The sequence below is a fragment of the Tachysurus vachellii genome, chromosome 16, assembly GCF_030014155.1.
Source record: "Tachysurus vachellii isolate PV-2020 chromosome 16, HZAU_Pvac_v1, whole genome shotgun sequence".
NCBI lineage: Eukaryota > Metazoa > Chordata > Actinopteri > Siluriformes > Bagridae > Tachysurus > Tachysurus vachellii.
The window spans coordinates 6,144,657-6,164,643 of NC_083475.1; the positions used below are offsets into that span (position 1 = coordinate 6,144,657).

General features: G+C 41.3%; 1 protein-coding gene across 1 annotated transcript; it reads left to right on the plus strand.

Moving 5' to 3' along the window:
- The first annotated feature begins 1,998 nt into the window (after positions 1–1,998).
- c16h12orf56 (chromosome 16 C12orf56 homolog) lies at positions 1,999–19,669 on the plus strand. Its single transcript, XM_060889702.1, has 14 exons — positions 1,999–2,378; positions 4,148–4,325; positions 6,018–6,072; positions 13,828–14,026; positions 14,597–14,670; positions 14,781–14,925; positions 15,120–15,208; positions 17,022–17,111; positions 17,187–17,274; positions 18,251–18,325; positions 18,426–18,503; positions 18,603–18,656; positions 18,764–18,891; positions 19,525–19,669. Exons 1-14 carry the CDS (start codon positions 2,142–2,144, stop codon positions 19,637–19,639), a joined length of 1,605 nt encoding a protein of 534 aa, XP_060745685.1. The 5' UTR covers positions 1,999–2,141; the 3' UTR covers positions 19,640–19,669.
- Positions 19,670–19,987: the final 318 nt, after the last annotated feature.

Genomic DNA, 19,987 nt, shown 5'->3' on the forward strand with positions numbered 1-19,987 from the left:
GTTTTTATATAAGAAATGCTAATTAATATAATTGTCTGCGTTTGTTGTTTAGGAGAATCTCACGTCATCCCAGCACCAAGATCTGATGTCTGATGGAGGTGGTGGACCAGTTCACAGATGTTTTCTCATTGACCCCCAGACTAACACACCCGGTCCATCACAAGATCAAAGTTTGGCGAGATTTCAGTCTTTGTCAAATAGACCCAGTGACATCAGTCTTGGTATCAGTTCCTCAGGATGCTGATTGTATAGTCCACAGTGACACAGAGGAGAAAATAATCCCAGGAAAGCTGCTATCTGATCTTACTCCTACAAGCACAACACACATCACCTGCCTATTTGTGCTAACGGTCCACAACTAAAAAAATGAGTGATGGTCTTTTTCCCTGAACCTTTAAGCCAGTGAGACTTGAGGTTGATCTTGTCAATTGTAACTAAATTAAAAGAGCTGTGAAAAGCTGTTTATTAAAAGAGCTGATGTCAGGGGTTTCAGCTTATCTGTTTTAATGATAGACAATTAAGTAGTAACATTGTCATGAAATTTATTCATAGTTCAGAATAAAATATTCATTATTATAAAACGATCTAAATATTTAATGAAGCTCCGCCTCCATGAGCTCACAGGCGTGTTGTGATTGGTCAGGGTTAATTTTTAATATCTTTTTCATTGTTTCTAAGGAAATTTCCTCTGCGTTCTTTTATTTTTCATTTTTAAACCCCTTTATTTTTCATTTTTATTTTAACCTGACATTTTGACAGTTTACATTTTTTAACATGCCTTTTTATTATGTGAGCCTATTATGTTAAAATTACTTGTGGCATCTACAATATTTTCCACACATTTTCAAGTTCTGGAAGTTACATCCACTAGATGGCGCCACTGTTCCTGCAGTCCAAATGAGCGCACCTGCTATTTAGAAACATATAAAATAATATTTCAGCTGTTCTACTGTTACAAAAATACCAATGTGTGACTAAGTAAGATTTTTAATTACAAATTAAAATTCAGAAGTGCGTGTTGATATGTTCGCATATTTTAGATCATATTTCTGTGTGTGTGTGTGTGTGTATATGAGTGTGTGTGTGTATGTATATGTGTGTGTATATGAGTGTGTGTCAATGTATATGTATGTATGTATATGTGTGTTTGTGTATTTGTACGTGTGTATGTATGTGTATGTGTGTGTATGTATATGTATGTGTGTGTGTATGTATATGTGTGTGTATATGAGTGTGTGTCAATGTATATGTATGTATGTATATGTGTGTATGTGTATGAGTGTGTGTGTGTGTATGTATATGTATGTGTATGGGTGTGTGTGTGTGTGTGTGTATGTATATGTATGTGTGTGTGTATGTATATGTGTGTGTATATGAGTGTGTGTCAATGTATATGTATGTATGTATATGTGTGTATGTGTATGAGTGTGTGTGTGTATGTATATGTATGAGTGTGTGTGTGTGTGTGTGTATGTAAATGTATGAGTGTGTGTGTGTGTGTGTATGTATGTATATGTATGTGTGTGTGTATGTATATGTGTGTGTATATGAGTGTGTGTCAATGTATATGTATGTATGTATATGTGTGTATGTGTATGAGTGTGTGTGTATGTATATGTATGAGTGTGTGTATGTGTGTGTGTATATATGTATATGTATGAGTGTGTGTGTGTGTGTGTGTATGTATATGTATGTGTATGAGTGTGTGTGTGTATGTATATGTATGTGTGTGTGTATGTATATGTGTGTGTGTATATGAGTGTGTGTCAATGTATATGTATGTATGTATATGTGTGTGTATGTGTATGAGTGTGTGTGTATGTATATGTATGAGTGTGTGTGTGTGTGTATGTATATGTATGAGTGTGTGTGTGTGTGTGTGTATGTATATGTATGAGTGTGTGTGTGTGTGTGTGTGTGTGTATGTATATGTATGTGTATGAGTGTGTGTGTGTGTGCGCGCGCGCGTGCGCATCCCTGAGTTTGGAGACGCGTTCCTTAGGGACTTTATTTAGTGTGTGTCTCTCGCAGTGCACTCAATGCTGTACTTAATCTACTGTGTATGTGGCAAACACTCGGTACACGAGCTGAGCTTTGTGGCAGTAGATGATGGTAAGGTGTAGCTCTCTCAGGTGGACTCCATGGACACATCTTTCTGTCGGCGCAACAGCAAACTGGAGACGTTTCTTAAGCGGAATGCTCCCCGGGACGTGCACGAGCGGATTCGGTACTATGAGGCGTGTGTCGTGGTTACAGAGGAGTTTGACAAGGTGTTCATGCATGTTGTGCTCACTGACGACTCCATTTACCTGACTGAGTATCATCCCAGAACACTCCTCAGGGGGCTCAGCTTCAGCCTCATTATGCACATGGAACTGGTAAGTGCAAAAGTTGTGTCCAACAAATAAATACAGACCACACACACACATACTGTACACACACTTATACACACATACACACACACATACACATATACACACATACACACACATATACACACACACATACATACACACACACACACACATACACACACATATATACACATACACAAACACACACACACACACACATACGCAAACAAACACAGACACGCCCACATATACACACACATACACAAACACACACACATACACACACACACATTAACACACACAGTCAGATCTCGTAATAGAGGTCTGTACTTTTTGTGATTTTACTGTAATGCTACTGTCAAAGGGACATGTTTTGTATCTTTAGTATGTTTTTGTTGTGCCTTTAGTATGTTTTTCCAGGTGAATTAGTACATTAATGACGTGTAATTAATTAGTTCATTAGCAATTATTTAGTAATTCATCAAGTATTTTTAACCCCTCAGTGTTTGGGTTGGTTTCTACTTTTATAAAATATAAAATAAAGTATTTGCATCAGGTGTCTCATTCGTTCGTTCGTTTTCTACCGCTTATCCGAACTACCTCGGGTCACGGGGAGCCTGTGCCTATCTCAGGTGTCATCGGGCATCAAGGCAGGATAACACCCTGGACGGAGTGCCAACCCATCGCAGGGCACACACACACACACACTCTCATTCACTCACACACTACGGACAATTTTCCAGAGATGCCAATCAACCTACCATGCATGTCTTTGGACCGGGGGAGGAAACCGGAGTACCCCGAGGAAACCCCCGAGGCACGGGGAGAACATGCAAACTCCACACACACAAGGCGGAGGCGGGAATCGAACCCCAACCCTGGAAGTGTGAGGCGAACGTGCTAACCACTAAGCCACCGTGCCCCCATCAGGTGTCTCTTTTTATTTTATTTTTATTTATTCATTTATTTATTTATTTTGCTCTTTTTAGTTGAAAAAATAGCATGAAATCAGCTTAAAGCTACTCAACTGCAGACGTTCATCCGATTATTCCAGCATGTGTTCTGACTGATTCACCCTCAAGGTGGAAACTCAGAGCTTAAAAAAAAACCCAGAGTTTCCCACACTCGTAATTCCGACTTTGTAGTGGCATTGATGTGTGTAAATACTTGTAAATACAATCTTTCCGACATGATGCACTAAAATAAAGATAGTGTATATGCAGGTGGGTTGACTGATGGTGATCAGTAACTGATCATTGGAAACAGATACATACCGAAGGCAAAAAGTTGTACCATTGATGGTACCTGACAAAGAAAAGAAGAGTTTTCTATCTGTTTTAACTTTAACATTTTAAACATTTATGGCATGTGTCTCACTGGACACATATCCGTGATAACACTGGCATACTATCACAAAGGATGATCTACATCCAACTGTCAACACAAGTGCAAACTTCACTGCTCTCTATGGAGTCCCTGGGGCTCATCAGGGGTACTTGTACTGTTCTCTTCACCTGGAAACATGACTATAGTGTTATTAAAAATAAATTCTAGATATTTAATTGGAGCTTAAGGACTGATTAAAGGTACACCACATGCATCTCACCAGGTTAAAAACTCCTACATAAAGGTACAAAAGATCTACTGTTGATCTAAACAAGGTGGAAAAAAACATAAACTTGACAGATCAGTGCACAGAACCCTCAGCTAATATAATGTATTACATTTATTTTATGTATGAATGAATGAATTAATGAATGAATGGTGTAGATTATGACACTCTCTATCTGCAGATCAATGATCTACCAGACTTCCTCAGTGGCAAAGACCAAAAGCAGTCACTTCATATTCATGTTGTGCATACACATGTTAAGGGTGTTGGGAAACGTGGCTCAAGAGACCGAACCAAGCCTCAGTCTGCTGTCACACCTGGTCAACAATATAACTACAGACACAGCCACTCTGCACAGGGTAAGACATCAGGCTTTGTTTTATTAGAAGGTGTTTGTCCGATTAATAAAATGTTCGTAGACTGGACATAAAGGTGTAAAATGGTTTACATACATACATACAATAAACTAACACAGTAATAAATACAGTATTTCTCTCAGAGCTTTTACAGTGCTGTGTAATATATATTAATGTAATCTCGTTAATAAAGTTGCTGATCGTTAATAGATCTCATCTCCCTCTGGCACCTCATAACCCTGTCTAATCTGATTATCAGAGTTGCTGAGTGTGTAAAGCTAGAGCATGTCTAGTACATTTCCACACACTGTACAACTCTGACAGCTAATACTCCAGGACTAGCTCATACTCTGTGCTGCATTTTAGTCCTCCTTACATCACATTACTGTCCAGGTCTGATTGTATCTGATCGTATGTGGAGTCTGATTACTTTTCTTTGAAGAAACATTTAGAGATTTTTTTCCCCAGTTTGCAGCTATTGCCTGTTCCCTGGAACTAACCTGTTTCTTGGAGGGTATATAACCTTAAACACAACTCTAAATGTGATTAAAAAGTACATGTCATCCTTTAGTAAAGAAAAAAACTCATTTTTTTAACTGGTTTTTGTTTTCAGATGTAACAGAGAAAGAGTCAGGGCTGTATGGAGGCAAGTGCAAAAGAGCTTCACGTTATTAAATCCAAACCAACAACTCCAAACGTGTTCGAAATCCAGACTACGTGGCAGAAACAGGGCTACATGGGCTAGGCTAAGACAGGGTTGAATAACTATAAGAAATTATAGTATTATAATATATTATAAGAAAATAGACTGGGGATTAAACGTGACTAAAAACTGAGGCGAGGCTTGAGCAAACTCAGAAATGTCAAAGGCAGTCTGTGGTCAAAGAGCAAGGTTATCACAGAGCGAGAGGCTTAGTAACGTCTCAGAATTCTCAAGACACGTCGCAAAGAACACACACGAGGTTTTATATAGATTCAGAAATCAAGAATGAACCTGAAATTAGTTGATAACTAATATTTTGATAGCTTAATCATAATATGTAAAGAAATAAAGTCACAGGACATGTGAGGAGACAATACATGGATCAACAGGCTGTAGAGCTGCAGTCTGATGAACAAACCTGTCATTATATTATTAATGTCCTACAACAGCGCACACCGTTGTGTTTCATTTATAAACAGTTAGTTTGATTCCAAACACCTACTGTAATGAGTCTGTCTGTGTTTTGCCCTGTTTCTGTCTGCTGTCTGCCTTGCTGTTAATTGTTTGCTCCGCCCACTCATTTGTTACCATGGACACTAATTGCACTCTATCTCCTGTTTCCCGTTTACTCAGTGTTCTGCCCTGTTTCCCGTTTACTCAGTGTTCTGCCCTGTTTCCCGTTTACTCAGTGTTCTGCCCTGTTTTGCCTGTCCGTCTGTTTGCCTGCTTCTTGCTTTGGCTTAATAAAAGAGTGAGCTGCATTTGGATCCTCACTCGCCTTTGTCTCATTGTGACACCTACAATGTTGACAGCTTGTAATCCAGTGTGGGATCAGAATAAAAGCAATTTGTTGCAGAAAAATGTACTACTTAAAATATCCCAAATTACATGTTATTTAGTTATATATATAATATTATATATTCACATTTGCTTGGTATAGGTGATTCTGACATAATTCTAATTACCTAATGGTCTATTCCACTCTTGTGCAGGAGCCAGCAGGTTTCAGCAGAGTTCTGACTTGAGAACATCTCCATCATCCATCAGGTATAGACTTCACACACTGAGCTTACAACTCCATCACACACACTCACTGGGTTATTCAACGATTACGTGCCATTCCAAACCGTGTTATAAACCCATCTCAGGGAAAAGATTTTTGTGAGTTACAGAGTTGAGACTTTTAATACAGAATGAAAACAGAACTAGCTAATTAATGCTAATGAATGAAATGATTAATCATTTGCTTTCAAGCTCTAATTTGGGTAACAGTGATCGATTCTAAGCATGAGAACAACTAAGAAATTTTCTTCTTCCCATGATCATGTGGAGTCTTCCAAATATTTTATGTTTCAGTGTTGTTGGAAGGTTGAAGCTCTTCTGCTTTGAGTAACGGGCTAAAATTCCTCCAAGCTTCTACTCAGCAAATGTTCTTCTTCTACTTTCAGCTTTCCACCTAACTCTATCCTCAGCATCCTCTACTCTCGCACCAATTATAACACATCCATATAATCTCCTGTTTGTCCTTCCTCTTGACCAACATCCTTCTACCAATATAACCATCTCCCTCCTCTGTACACGTCCAAACCATCTCAATCTAGTCTCTCTGTCCTTGTCCCCAAAACAGCCAACCTGAGCCGTCCCTCTGATGTGCTCGTTCCTAATCCTGTCCATCCTCGTCACTCCTAAAGAGAACCTCAACATCCTCATCTCTGCTACCTCCATCTCTGCCTCGTGTCATTTCCTCACTGCTACAGTCTCTAACCCATACAGCAGAGCTGCTCTCACTACTGTCTTCTACACCTTTCCTTTGATTCTTGCTGACACTCTTCTGTCACACACACAACACTCCTGACACTTTTCTCCACCCACTCCAACACACCTGTACATGCCTCTTTACCTCTTTTCCACACTCCCTGTCACACTGGACGGTTGATCCCAAATACTTGCATAACACGTTGATCAAATACTCCTGCACCATCTTGACCTCAGCCCCCTGTACCCTCACTGTTCTACTCCCCTCCCTCCCGTTCATACACATGTATTCTGTCTTATTACGATTGACTTTCATTTCTCTTCTTTCCAAAGCAGACCTCGACCTTTCCAGGTGTTCCTCCACCTGCTCTCTACTCTCACTACAGATCACAATGTCATCCGCATACATCACTGTCAATGGCGATTCCGGTCTCACTTCATCTGTCAACCTGTCCATCACCATAGCAAACAAGAAGGGACTTAAAGCCGATCCTTGATGTAGCCCCACCTCCACCTTGAACTCCTCTGTTTGACCTACAGCACATCTCACTTCAGTCATACTCCTCGCATACATATCCTGAACTACTCCTGACTTCTCTGCCATACCTGACATCCTCAGTACTATACCTCCTCTCTCTGTACCCAGCTCCTTCTGACCATCTCCTTACTTCTTCATTAACATTCTCAGAGCAAAAATGACATCAGTCGTGCTCTTTCTGGGCATGAAGCCATACTGCTGCTCACAAATATCCACTTCCTTTCTTAGCCTTCTTAACTCTTTCCCATACTGTAGCTTCATTGTGTGGCTCATCAATTTTATGCCTCTGTAGTTGCTACAACCCTTCACACCATCCTTGTTTTTACGGATCGTCAATAGAACACTTCTCCTCCATTCATCAAGCATCTTCTCACTCTCTAAAATCCTGTTGAACAATCTAGATAGAAACTCCACTGTCGTCTCTCCTAGACACTTCCACACCTCCACAGGTATGTCATCTGGACCAACATCCATTCCACTCTCCTCAGAGCCTTCCTCACCTTCCTCATCTTTTTTAATCTTTGCTATTTCCTGCCCTACCATATTCACCTCCTCCCCCATCTTTCCTTCTCATTTTCCTCATTCATCAGCTCCTCATAATACTCCTTCCATCTTCTCTGAACACTCTCCTCGCCTGTTAGCACCTTTGAACATCCTTATCTGTTGAACATCCTTCCCATCTCTATCTCTCTGTCTCGCTACTCTGTACAAGTCCTTTTAACCTTCCCTCATCTCTAACCTAGCATACAACTCATCGTGTTTCTGTTTGGCCTTTGCAACGTCCCTCTTCTCTTTGGTCTTGTCTATTTTCTTTGGTCTTGTCCACGTCACACTTCTTTTTAGCTAGCCTCTTCCTCTTTATGCTGTACTGTACGGTGTCTCTCTACAGTCTCTCCTACCACCACATTGCAGTAATTAATCTCTCTCAGACTGCATCGTCTACATAGAATGATGTCTACCTGCGTGCTCCTACCTCCACTCTTATATGTAAGTCTATGTTCCTCTCTCTATCCACCTGGATAGTAAAGTCCACCACTATCTGTCCTTCTAGGTTCCTTTCCTTAACACCAAACCTGCCCATCACCTCCTCATCACCTCTGTTCCTATCACCAACATGCCTGTTGAAGTCAGCTACAATCACTTCTCTCTCCCATCTTGGAATATTCTCCATCACCTCCATCTAACTCACTCCAGAATCTCTCCTTCTCTTCTTACACACAGCCTACTTGTGGAGCATAACCACTGATGGCATTCATCATCACCCCTTCAATTTCAGACTTCTAACTGATTACCCTACATACTGACAGATGATGTTATATTGGCTTGTTTTTCTCAAGAAAGAAATGACCACGTGTCATATTTTTGTCTCATTTGTGTACTTTAAGAACTTATGGTGATGTTGTAGGTCATATTTATGGAGAAATCTAAAAAATTCTAAAGGTTTTACAAACTTTCGAGCACCACTATATCTCACTCTCGGGGAGCCTGTGCCTATCTCAGGCGTCATCGGGCATCAAGGCAGGATACACCCTGGACGGAGTGCCAACCCATCACAGGGCACACACACACTCTCATTCACTCACGCAATCACACACTACGGACAATTTTCCAGACATGCCAATCAACCTACCATGCATGTCTTTGGACCGGGGGAGGAAACCGGAGTACCCGGAGGAAACCCCCGAGGCACGGGGAGAACATGCAAACTCCACACACACAAGGTGGAGGCGGGAATCGAACCCCCAACCCTGGAGGTGTGAGGCGAACGTGCTAACCACTAAGCCACCGTGCCCCCCCTCTATATCTCAATTCCTTGAAATGTAGTTAGGTGCTGTAGATTTAAAAAAAAAAATTTTTTTAATTACATTCAATGTTCTTTATCTGAGAATTTTCTTGAACATGTACACATGTTGTAGGACTCTTTAGAATCTCTCACTATAAGGCTCTCTTACCAGCACTGTACTAATTCATAATTAATTGTATACCGTTTGCTAATGAGTAAACCCGTCTCCTCTTTGACAAGCACAACGAGGTTCTATTCCTTATCTCCATCCTACATGTTTCTTCTGACTGACGTGTACAATGGCATGGAAAGAACCGACAGTGCGTGTCATCAGCTCGCTTTAGCTGCTTACAGAGACAGGATTTAAACTCGCAGCTTTTGACTTTGATTAATTAATATTACGCCGATCAAGAAAGGATTAACCCTTTAGCTGAGGCAGAGCCATTTTAATCAGACTGGGCTTAAGTAGAGTCAACCAGTCAGTATGGATCCTAGCAAACCGGACATGGGCGATTGTGGGTGATTCAAGGTTCGATTAAAGAGACACCAAAATGTCTCTTGTTCTGTCTTTTTGCACGTGCTGAAGGACAATGTAGTGTTTTATGGTTGTTTTTACAACCTCAGAATAAGCATAACAAGCATAGCTGGGACATCGTTGGTTTTTCACAACTGTTTATTACCTGCTCTGATACCCCGCTGGGGGGCAGAGCATCTGAAGGGGGGTGAAGGTTGGCCTGGAGACATGAAGATTGTTTGTGGTGCAAGTGAGTCGTAGACACGAACTGAATAGGAAATGAATACAGGATGAATAAGATGATGGAATAAGGGATAATAGCACACACACACACACACACACACACACACACATATCCATACACAGCACATATTTTTGGTACACCTTTTTATTTAATTTATAATTTTTTACTTGATTAAAAATGAGTCAACTGGACAGCGTTTTGTTTTATGAGGGAAAACCTGCTGTCTGAAATATGAGAAGAAAGAGAGAGATAAAAAAAAAAGAGCAGCAAGGAAATAGAAGAAGACTAACTTGGTCAAGTTACCAATGACTTTTTAATGAGTCCAGTGAGAATACAATGCCGTCAGCTTTATAAGGTGACCCTGTTTCTATTGCTCTTGCTCTAATGTCCCTAATATGAGACACATTTACAATAAGTTTACTGCCTGTACTCTTCTACCTTTAATGTGCTACAGCAATCAAATTTAGGTGATAAAATGAATAGAAACTATTTTGGAAGGAAAATGTGATAATCAAATTCACACGTCATTTGTTACGTACACAACGTAGTGACATGTTTTAAAAACCCCTTGTGTAAAAAATAGAATAGAAAATTAGAATAAAAATAGTTTTAACAAAGGATCTTACACCCAAAATATTTGATGTTTTGCCACTTTATACACTATATACACTATGTATATATACACTATATACACTATGTATATATACACTATATACACTATGTATATATACACTATATACACTATGTATATATGCACCATATACACTATGTATATATGCACTATATACACTATGTATATATACACTATATACACTATGTATATATACACTATATACACTATGTATATATGCACTATATACACTATGTATATATACACTATATACACTATGTATATATACACTACATTACATTATATTACAATACAGTACATTATTTATTGATAAAACAAGTTAGTGTGACGGGGTGGTAAATCAAATTGAAGGACGCACACAAATCATAAAATATTTACAAAAAAATGAGGTTTATTTTGAATAAAATATATCTTATGTGAAAAGGGACACAAATATAATTCTGAAAATAATATCTTTTTTAAAAATACATAACTTATTTGGTGATATTTAGAGGCACCTGTTTCGTAGAATGACTCCACTATTTACACACTATACTGCACCTGGACACTTTAACCCTGGACTTGCACAGCACTACGGTTAGGGTTTTTTAACAGGAACCGGAACCGATGACTGGCAAAGCGCTGGGAGCGCTCACTTTAAATAGCCATGTCTTACCTCATGTATATTCATTGTTTTACAGTCACACAACCAAATTAACGCAGCTTACCACAGAAATCAGTCACTCGCGCTGCTGTGCTGAGGTACGCTTTGTGTTAATCATGTCTAAAAAAAGTCTAAAGTGTGGATTCATTTCCAAAGCTACAACAATGAAGCAAATCTCCCCCCTCTGAGAGGGTTTTCTCCACAGCTGGAGATACAATAAGCCAGGAAAGGTCTCGTCTTCTCCCAGAGAAAGCAGACATGTTCATGTTTCTTCAGAAAAATTGCTAACTGTTTTTCTAAGTTGTAATTCTGGATGTTAAATTTGATGTTGGATTTATTTAAATTTAAATTGATATGCTCAATATACTATTGAGGGGGCACGGTGGCTTAGTGGTTAGCACGTTCGCCTCACACCTCCAGGGTTGGGGGTTCGATTCCCGCCTCCACCTTGTGTGTGTGGAGTTTGCATGTTCTCCCCGTGCCTCGGGGGTTTCCTCCGGGTACTCCGGTTTCCTCCCCCGGTCCAAAGACATGCATGGTAGGTTGATTGGCATCTCTGGAAAATTGTCCCTAGTGTGTGATTGTGTGAGTGAATGAGTGTGTGTGTGTGTGCCCTGTGATGGGTTGGCACTCTGTCCAGGGTGTATCCTGCCTTGATGCCCGATGACGCCTGAGATAGGCACAGGCTCCCCGTGACCCGAGGTAGTTCGGATAAGCGGTAGAAGATGAATGAATGAATATGCTATTGAATTGAAATGCTCTGTTTAAAATATTTAAAGAGTGATTAATAAACACAAATGGAATTGTTTAAGTATTGGAATGGAACCGGAATCGTAACCGGAAAATTCCTTTTGATACCCAACCCTACACAGCACAGTGCCACTTTATACACTTTATACACTATTTACACACTATACTGCACCCGGACACTTTAAGGACAATTCTTTAAAAAAATCATACACATTTATATTATATGTATATTTATGCATATGTATATAGCCTACACTTTTTCTCCACGTATATTTTCATATTTTATATAGCTTTTTATATAGTTTATACTTTTTTATTTATCTATCTCCTTTTGGTTTTGTTTTTTTTTTTTTTATAAATTTTTTTTTCAATCCTAAATTGCATTCCTTTTTTTTATGCTTATATACCGGACAGTTGCAAAAAGCATTTCACTGCATGTCGTACCCTGTATGTGTGTGTATGTGAAAAGAAAATTTGATTTGATTTGAGTTTTGATTTTGATGTAACATGGAACACAGCAGACGTCGTCATCAACAGAGTGACATCATGCAAAACGGGACGTCCCTCCAACACCGAGGCAAAGACAAGAAGAAAACTTATCATGGAAGTTCTTATGAGATCTTCTTCAACATTAAATGAGCTGTAAGGAAATCTGATTAAGTGTTGATTGCTGTCTGCATGTGACAACAATCTGGGTTATGGAGTAGGGTGATTAGACAGAAGCACGGTGGTGGCAGCATCACACTGCACAGCTACACCTCTTCAGCTGGGACTGAAGCTCTAGTCAAGATCAAGGGAATCATGGGTAACTTCTAATAGCAGTTTATTACAGCACAAGCCCTGTAGGTCTCTGTTCGAAGAACAATGCCACCTTCCAGCACCATCGCAAGCCAAAGTTTAAATCCAAGTCGACTAAGAAAGGACTTCAGAAGAAGATCAGCGTTTAGAAAAGAGTCCAGATTTAAATCTTATAGAAAACTAGTGGAATCACTTGAAGACAGACGTGTACAGAAGAGCTCGTCTCCCAGTTTAAGGGAGACTGGGTTGGAGTTTTTCACTTGAATTCAGGTTGGATGCTGTATACATTAAAAAAATCTGACATGATTTACCTCAGTTTTGTTTCTTGCATCACAAAAGCCAGCAGTTTAACAGGGTTGTGTAGACTTTTTATATCTGTCGCTTAGGACATACAACAAATAGTCTCTTTACTATCTTCGGATGTCATTTTCCTACTTTTTCGTGCACAAAGTGAAGCAGGAAATCCCCAACAATAACTGGCCAATTAAAAAGTCTCGCTCGCCACGGTAGTGCTCGGCCTCCTCCATCCACCTGCATCTGTGGGTGTTTATAGACGAGCCGATTGTCAGAGTGTATGGGTATGGATTGCACTTTGACTCACAAGCGCTTTGTCTCGTTCCACCCCAGGGAGGCCATTAGCACCAGATTAACAGATGTTTGTAAAGCTTGCCGTTATCACTAGGGACAGGAAGCAGTCACCAGGAGACGGCGAGGACGCGAGAGCACACATAAGCGAGCTAGAATCAAGTGTTAAATGAATATACCACTTAGTAGATGTCCTATTATCATCCCAAACAACTAATAAACTATTACAAAAAACTAGCTGACTTACTGATCTAGTTGATCATGTCATCCAGTACTATAGTGATTTACTACTGGGGTTTATTTATAACTGTTATACTGTTTTTTTATTGGACATTTTGTGGAGTAAATATTAGAAATAAAGGCTGTTCCTCACTGTTCTTCCAAGTCAATAACTTAACGTAAAGATTCATCTTAATATGAGACACATGTACTCCACTGAATAATAAAATCTGTGATGGTGACTGGGGTTCATTTTTAATGTATTATCCTTGGTACAGTATGTATACTTGACTGTTGCACTGTATTTCCTCCACTTAGTGAATCACTGCATTTGTATTCCAGAGATGATGGAGATGTACACACAGACAACAGACAGGCTACAAGCTCTGTCCTGACCAGACTGAAACAAAGAGCAGCAGGGGGAAAAGGGAAGAAAACAGAGGAGGAAGAAAAGAAGGAAGCTGAGCTTCATCTGTATGCTGTGATGCCCATGTCACAAATATATTTTCACCTGCAAAGATCCTGGAAGAGTTATATCATGGTAAGAGATGACATGGCTTTCCTGGGCACTGGGTGTGTTTAAGTCATTCTAGGTATTCTGTGCTTGTTAGTGTGCTTGCTGATCATGACCTACTGGATAAAATAAATACATCTCTCAAGAAAGTACTTATACTATTTAATAGTATGTAATATAATAATGGGGGGGGGGGGGGGGTTACGGTGGTTTAGTGGTTAGCACGTTCGCCTCACACCTCCAGGGTTGGGGGTTCGATTCCCGCCTCCGCCTTGTGTGTGTGGAGTTTGCATGTTCTCCCCGTGCCTCGGGGGTTTCCTCCGGGTACTCCGGTTTCCTCCCCCGGTCCAAAGACATGCATGGTAGGTTGATTGGCATCTCTGGAAAATTGTCCGTAGTGTGTGATTGCGTTTGTGTGTGCCCTGCGATGGGTTGGCACTCCGTCCAGGGTGTATCCTGCCTTGATGCCCGATGACACCTGAGATGCCTGTGTGCCCCGTGACCCGAGGTAGTTCGGATAAGCGGTAGAAAATGAATGAATGAATGAATATAATAATAATAGACATCTATATCTATCCATCTTATTTATTATGCTAGAAATCCACACTGAGGCTGAGTCCATGCATCGTGTCGTCTTCTCCTTCATCCAAGAAACGCAAATCCACAATCAGGTATCCGCAGCTTTCCTTGCTTTACTCAGGTCCATACTCCTGCCAGCTCTAGTCTCCACACGACAAATTAGTTTGTTTGGTTTGTGTTGATTTCCAATCTTTACCTGTAGCTGGGAACGGACGTGTCAGTTGTTCAGCCAGCTGAGTGGGGAGCTGTTACAGAACGAGCTCAGCTTGGAAAGGTTGTACCTGCTGCTTCAGGAGCTCTGTACTGCTGCACGTCACAACCCCGCCGTCAAAACACTCTTCTGGAGGGTATGACATCAGCCACACACGAGTGCATCATGTTTTACTATACACAACACACAGGGTGCGGAAGATAAACGGCAGAGGGAACGTGTACAGATCTAGTTTGTTTATTTCATGTATAGCGATGAAACACGCATACAGGTACATTGTGCAGCTACAAGTGCAGCTACATATAAACTGTGTGTGTTTGTGTGTCACAGTCACCTGAGCTCTATGCCTTCCTGGTGAAGACGCTGGCTGAAAGCTCGCAGCTCTCTCAGGACAGACTGCACCCAGGTGACAGGCTATTGTGAGTCTGCATCTCTCGTCCAAACCAAACCCAGCATTCAATACAGTTAAAGCTGTGAAAATCCTACAGTTGAGCTTACATTAGATACAGTCAGGCCCTGCATGTGAATCCTGTAAGGACCAATTGTAGGATCCATGGTCTGCAATCTGTGAGAGTGTGTGTTTGTGTTTGTGTGTGTGAGTGAGAGAGAGAGAGAGAGTGTGTGTGTGTTTGTGTGTGAGAGTGAGTGGGAGAGAGAGAGAGAGAGAGAGAGAGTGTGTGTTTGTGTGTGTGAGAGTGAGTGAGAGAGAGAGAGTGTGTGTTTGTGTGTGAGAGTGAATGGGAGAGAGAGTGTGTGTGTGAGAGTGAGTGTGAGAGAGACAGAGAGAGAGAGAAAGAGAGAGAGAGTGTGTGTGTGTGTGTGTGTGTGAGAGTGAGTGTGAGAGAGAGAGTGTGTGTGTTTGTGGGAGAGAGAGTGAGTGTGAGAGAGACAGAGAGAGAAAGAGAGAGAGAGCAAGTGTGTGTGAGAGGGAGAGAGAGAGACAGAGAGAAAGAGAGAGAGAGACTGTTTGTGAGTGTGTGTGTGTGAGAGAGAGAGAGAGAGAGAGAGAGAGAGAGAGTTTGTGTGTGTGTGAGAGAAAGGGAGAGAGATAGTGTGTGTGTGTGAGAGAGAGTGTGTGGGTGTGTTTGTGTGTGTGAGAGAGAGAGAAAGAGAGAGAGTGTGTGTGTTTGTGTGTGAGAGTGAGTGGGAGAGAGAGTGTGTGTGAGAGAATGAGTGTGAGAGAGACAGAGAGAAAGAGAGAGAGAGAGAGTGTGTGTGTGTGTGAGAGTGAGTGTGAGAGAGAGAGTGTGTGTGTGTTTGTGTGTGTGAGAGTGAGTGGGAGAGAGAGTGAGTGTGAGAGAGACAGAGAGAGAAAGAGAGAGAGAGCAAGTGTGTGTGAGAGGGAGAGAGAGAGACAGAGAGAAAGAGAGAGAGAGACTGTTTGTGAGTGTGTGTGTGTGAGAGAGAGAGAGAGAGAGAGAGAGAGAGAGAGAGAGAGAGAGAGAGTTTGTGTGTGTGTGAGAGAAAGGGAGAGAGAGAGTGTGTGTGTGTGTGTGAGAGAGAGTGTGTGGGTGTGTTTGTGTGTGTGAGAGAGAGAGAAAGAGAGAGAGTGTGTGTGTTTGTGTGTGAGAGTGAGTGGGAGAGAGAGTGTGTGTGAGAGAATGAGTGTGAGAGAGACAGAGAGAAAGAGAGAGAGAGAGAGTGTGTGTGTGTGTGTGTGAGAGTGAGTGAGAGAGAGTGTGTGTGTGTGTTTGTGTGTGTGAGAGTGAGTGGGAGAGAGAGTGAGTGTGAGAGAGACAGAGAGAGAAAGAGAGAGAGTGTGTGTGTGTGTGAGAGGGAGAGAGAAAGAGAGAGAGAGAGAGTGTTTGTGTGTGTGTGAGAGAAAGGGAGAGAGAGAGTGTGTGTGTGTGAGAGAGAGTGTGTGTGTGTGTGTGTGTGTGTGTATGAGAGAGAGAGAGAGAGAGAGAGAGTTTGTGTGTGTGAGAGAGAGAGAGAGAGAGAGAGAGAGAGAGAGAGAGAGAGAGAGGTCATGTAGTTGATTAATTTACAGAACATACAGGGAGATGGAGCTACAGTAACAGATATATAATGTGAAATGATATTTATTGAAACAATAAACAAAGCACACAAACTCTGTACAATTTGTTACGACATAAACCTCATGTTGTAATGTTTAAACCTTGAGCAAAGTAAAAATCCACACAGTATTTAAAATCACTGCTGACTGGAACAGAACAGAAGAGTGTTATTATTAACTTCCTGACGCTCTGCACTGCTGTCTGTCTGCTGCAGGCTTTCCATGTTAGCAGTTCAGACCATAAGCCTGATGTTTGGTGAGACAGAGAAAGGACCTTCACGCTTAAGCACATTAACATCCAAGCAGTGAGTAACCTCTCATTTTATCACTAAACCCTCTGCATACTTATAGACCCCTGCTTTACCTTTACTGTGTTCCAGGGGAAGTGTCACAGCAGCCTTGCTCTTGGCTTTGGTGCGTGATCCAGAATTAAAGCCCAACAACTGCAATTCTGCATCTCACACAGAGGTAAGAGAGAACACATTAATATTGGGAATATACTCACTCACTCACTCATTCTCTACCTCTACCACTCTCATTCACTCACACAATCACACACTACGGACAATTTTCCAGAGATGCCAATCAACCTATCATGCATGTCTTTGGACCGGGGGAGGAAACCGGAGTACCCGGAGGAAACCCCCGAGGCACGGGGAGAACATGCAAACTCCACACACACAAGGCGGAGGTGGGAATCGAACCCCCAACCCTGGAGGTGTGAGGCGAACGTGCTAACCACTAAGCCACCGTGCCCCCCTTATTGTGAATATTGTTAGACTCAATGACATTTTCAACTCGTATCTTCAAGCCAAAAAAACTTCGAGACGTTGACCAAGCAATAAGAAATAAAAACATGACCTAAATAGAACTAACATAACCAGTGACAGCATGTAACTTCATTTCAACTTACGTAACTCTTCTAACAAATTATACGTTTATTACTGTATAAAACCCAGATCTTTGACTCCGGTCAGTTTCTCACAATCAGCTGAACGTCACGTGTGTCAGTGATTATTTCACATGCAGTGCAGAATCGTCGCTGATGCAGATATGACTCTCGTTATTTTCCCGAACGATCCTTGGCTCTGTCTGAAGGGGATTTCATGTCCCTATGTGTAGTGGAACAGCTAAGATTTCGACATCGTAACGTGACTTTATACTCACATGCACACAACTCATCAACTTTTAGTTCAATCAGTTCTTTAAGTATCGACTCGCTGCGTCGCCGAAACACTTACTTTACTGTCTAAAGATGTAGCAAACCCGCAGGAGACGTGTAAAAAACGCAGCTTGATAAACTTCTCCAACACAATTACTACTATACTACTATGACTCGAACAGATGGTGTGAGATATCAACAAATAACAAGACTGCATGTGTGCGTGTGTATGTGCATGTGTGTGTGTGTGTGTGTGTGTGTGTGTGTGTGTGTGTGCTACAGCTACAGGTCTTACAAGCCAAGTATCTGGACGCAGCGGCTGTTCTGCTGTTTGAGGTGGTGACATTTTGCCAGGAAGTGAGTCCAGCTGTCACACATTTAAGCACTCCTTACATGCAATGCTCCTGATACCTCATACAGCTTTACAAACCTTTCCATTTGATTCTTTTTACCAAAGTTGAGTGGGACCCCGAACACAGGACACTTTCTGACTGTGGCTTGGGTTTTTCAAACTCTAGAAGCTCACCCTTACTTTGTAAGTCAATTTGATGTTATGATTTTTTTCTAGCTGTTCATTAGATGATTAGATGACTGGACGGTTTGATTCATTCACTTTTGGGCTCTCTGTGTTTAGCTCCTATTCATGGCTTATCAAGCCCAGAGCGTGGTCCTGGCACTGTCCCATTCGGTAAATAGATAACGACAGACACTGACTTTACTAGATTGTTATTCTTGTTGGAAACGTAGTTTGAATAACTTTGAGTTCTGCATGACTGGTTTGTTACGCTGAAACAGTCGGAGTCTCCATTGAGCCCGTCGCAGGCCGTCCTCCTGTTCCAGCGGTGTCACCTGCTCCTCGCCTGCATGCAGCACAGCACCTGTGTGAACAGCTACATCATCACAGAGCTCAGAGAAGAGTTCAGGTGAGAGGGACTGTTAAAGCCTCTGCGTAAGTGTAGGCTGGTAAACAGGTACGAGTGTTGAACTGTGTAGTCACATAGTTTATCAGAAAATCAGTCATTTTACACCAAGCCCACTAAAGGTGCATAAGCGTGCGTCTGTGTGTGTGTGTGTGTGTGCATGTGTGAGTGTGTGCATGTGTGTGTGTGTGCGTGTGTGCGTGTGTGTGTGCGTGTGTGAGCAAGAGAGAGAGAGCAAGAATGTGTGTGTGGGTTTGTGCGTATGTGTGTTTAAGGGAGTGTGTGTGTGTGTGTGTGTGTGTGTGGGCAAGAGAGAGACTGTGTGACTCTTCTGTGTGAAAATCAACTTTCTGAAATACTCAAACCAACACTCAGGCCACAGTTAAAGCCAAAGTGATTATTTTACACTTTATTTTAGATTGTTTCTTCATTCTGATGTTTGATGTGAACATTAACTGAAGCACTTGATCTGAGTCTGCATGCGCTTTATGTGCTGTGCTGCTGCCACATGATTGGCTGATAAAATAACTGCATAGATATACAGGTGTTCCTAATAAAGTGGACAGTGAGGATATGTTCATGACGTTTATTGAGTGACTTCTATCATTTCTATAAAAAACCGTTTCTGTTTTTAAGGTATTATGTGAGACAGTCACGGTTCGAGGACAAGCTTCCCCCTCACTATCCGATAAGCAGGCCAGCACATCATGTCCTCTCACAGCTGCTCAGCCTGGTGCTGCACAAGCCCTGAACCCTCAGTCAGTTCATCATGAGGACATCCACAGACTTACAGTTCTACAAATTAAAAGCATTTATACAGGATGTGTTTAAGGAACTACTGAAATATTCACTTTGATTTATTTGTCTCTGACTCTATGATCGTTTGCTAAATTTTATGTTCATTAAAGTATTTGTTTCATATTATGCCTGATTAAAGACTTTTTAAAGAATCCATAGGTTTTTGTTTATAGTGTATGAGAAATAAAACCAGTGATACCTTACAGACATCTTCTATCATATTATCTAGTATGAAGATCAACTCCAGGCTTTTCTCTCACTCACTCACTCACTCATTTTCTACCGCTTATCCAAACTACCT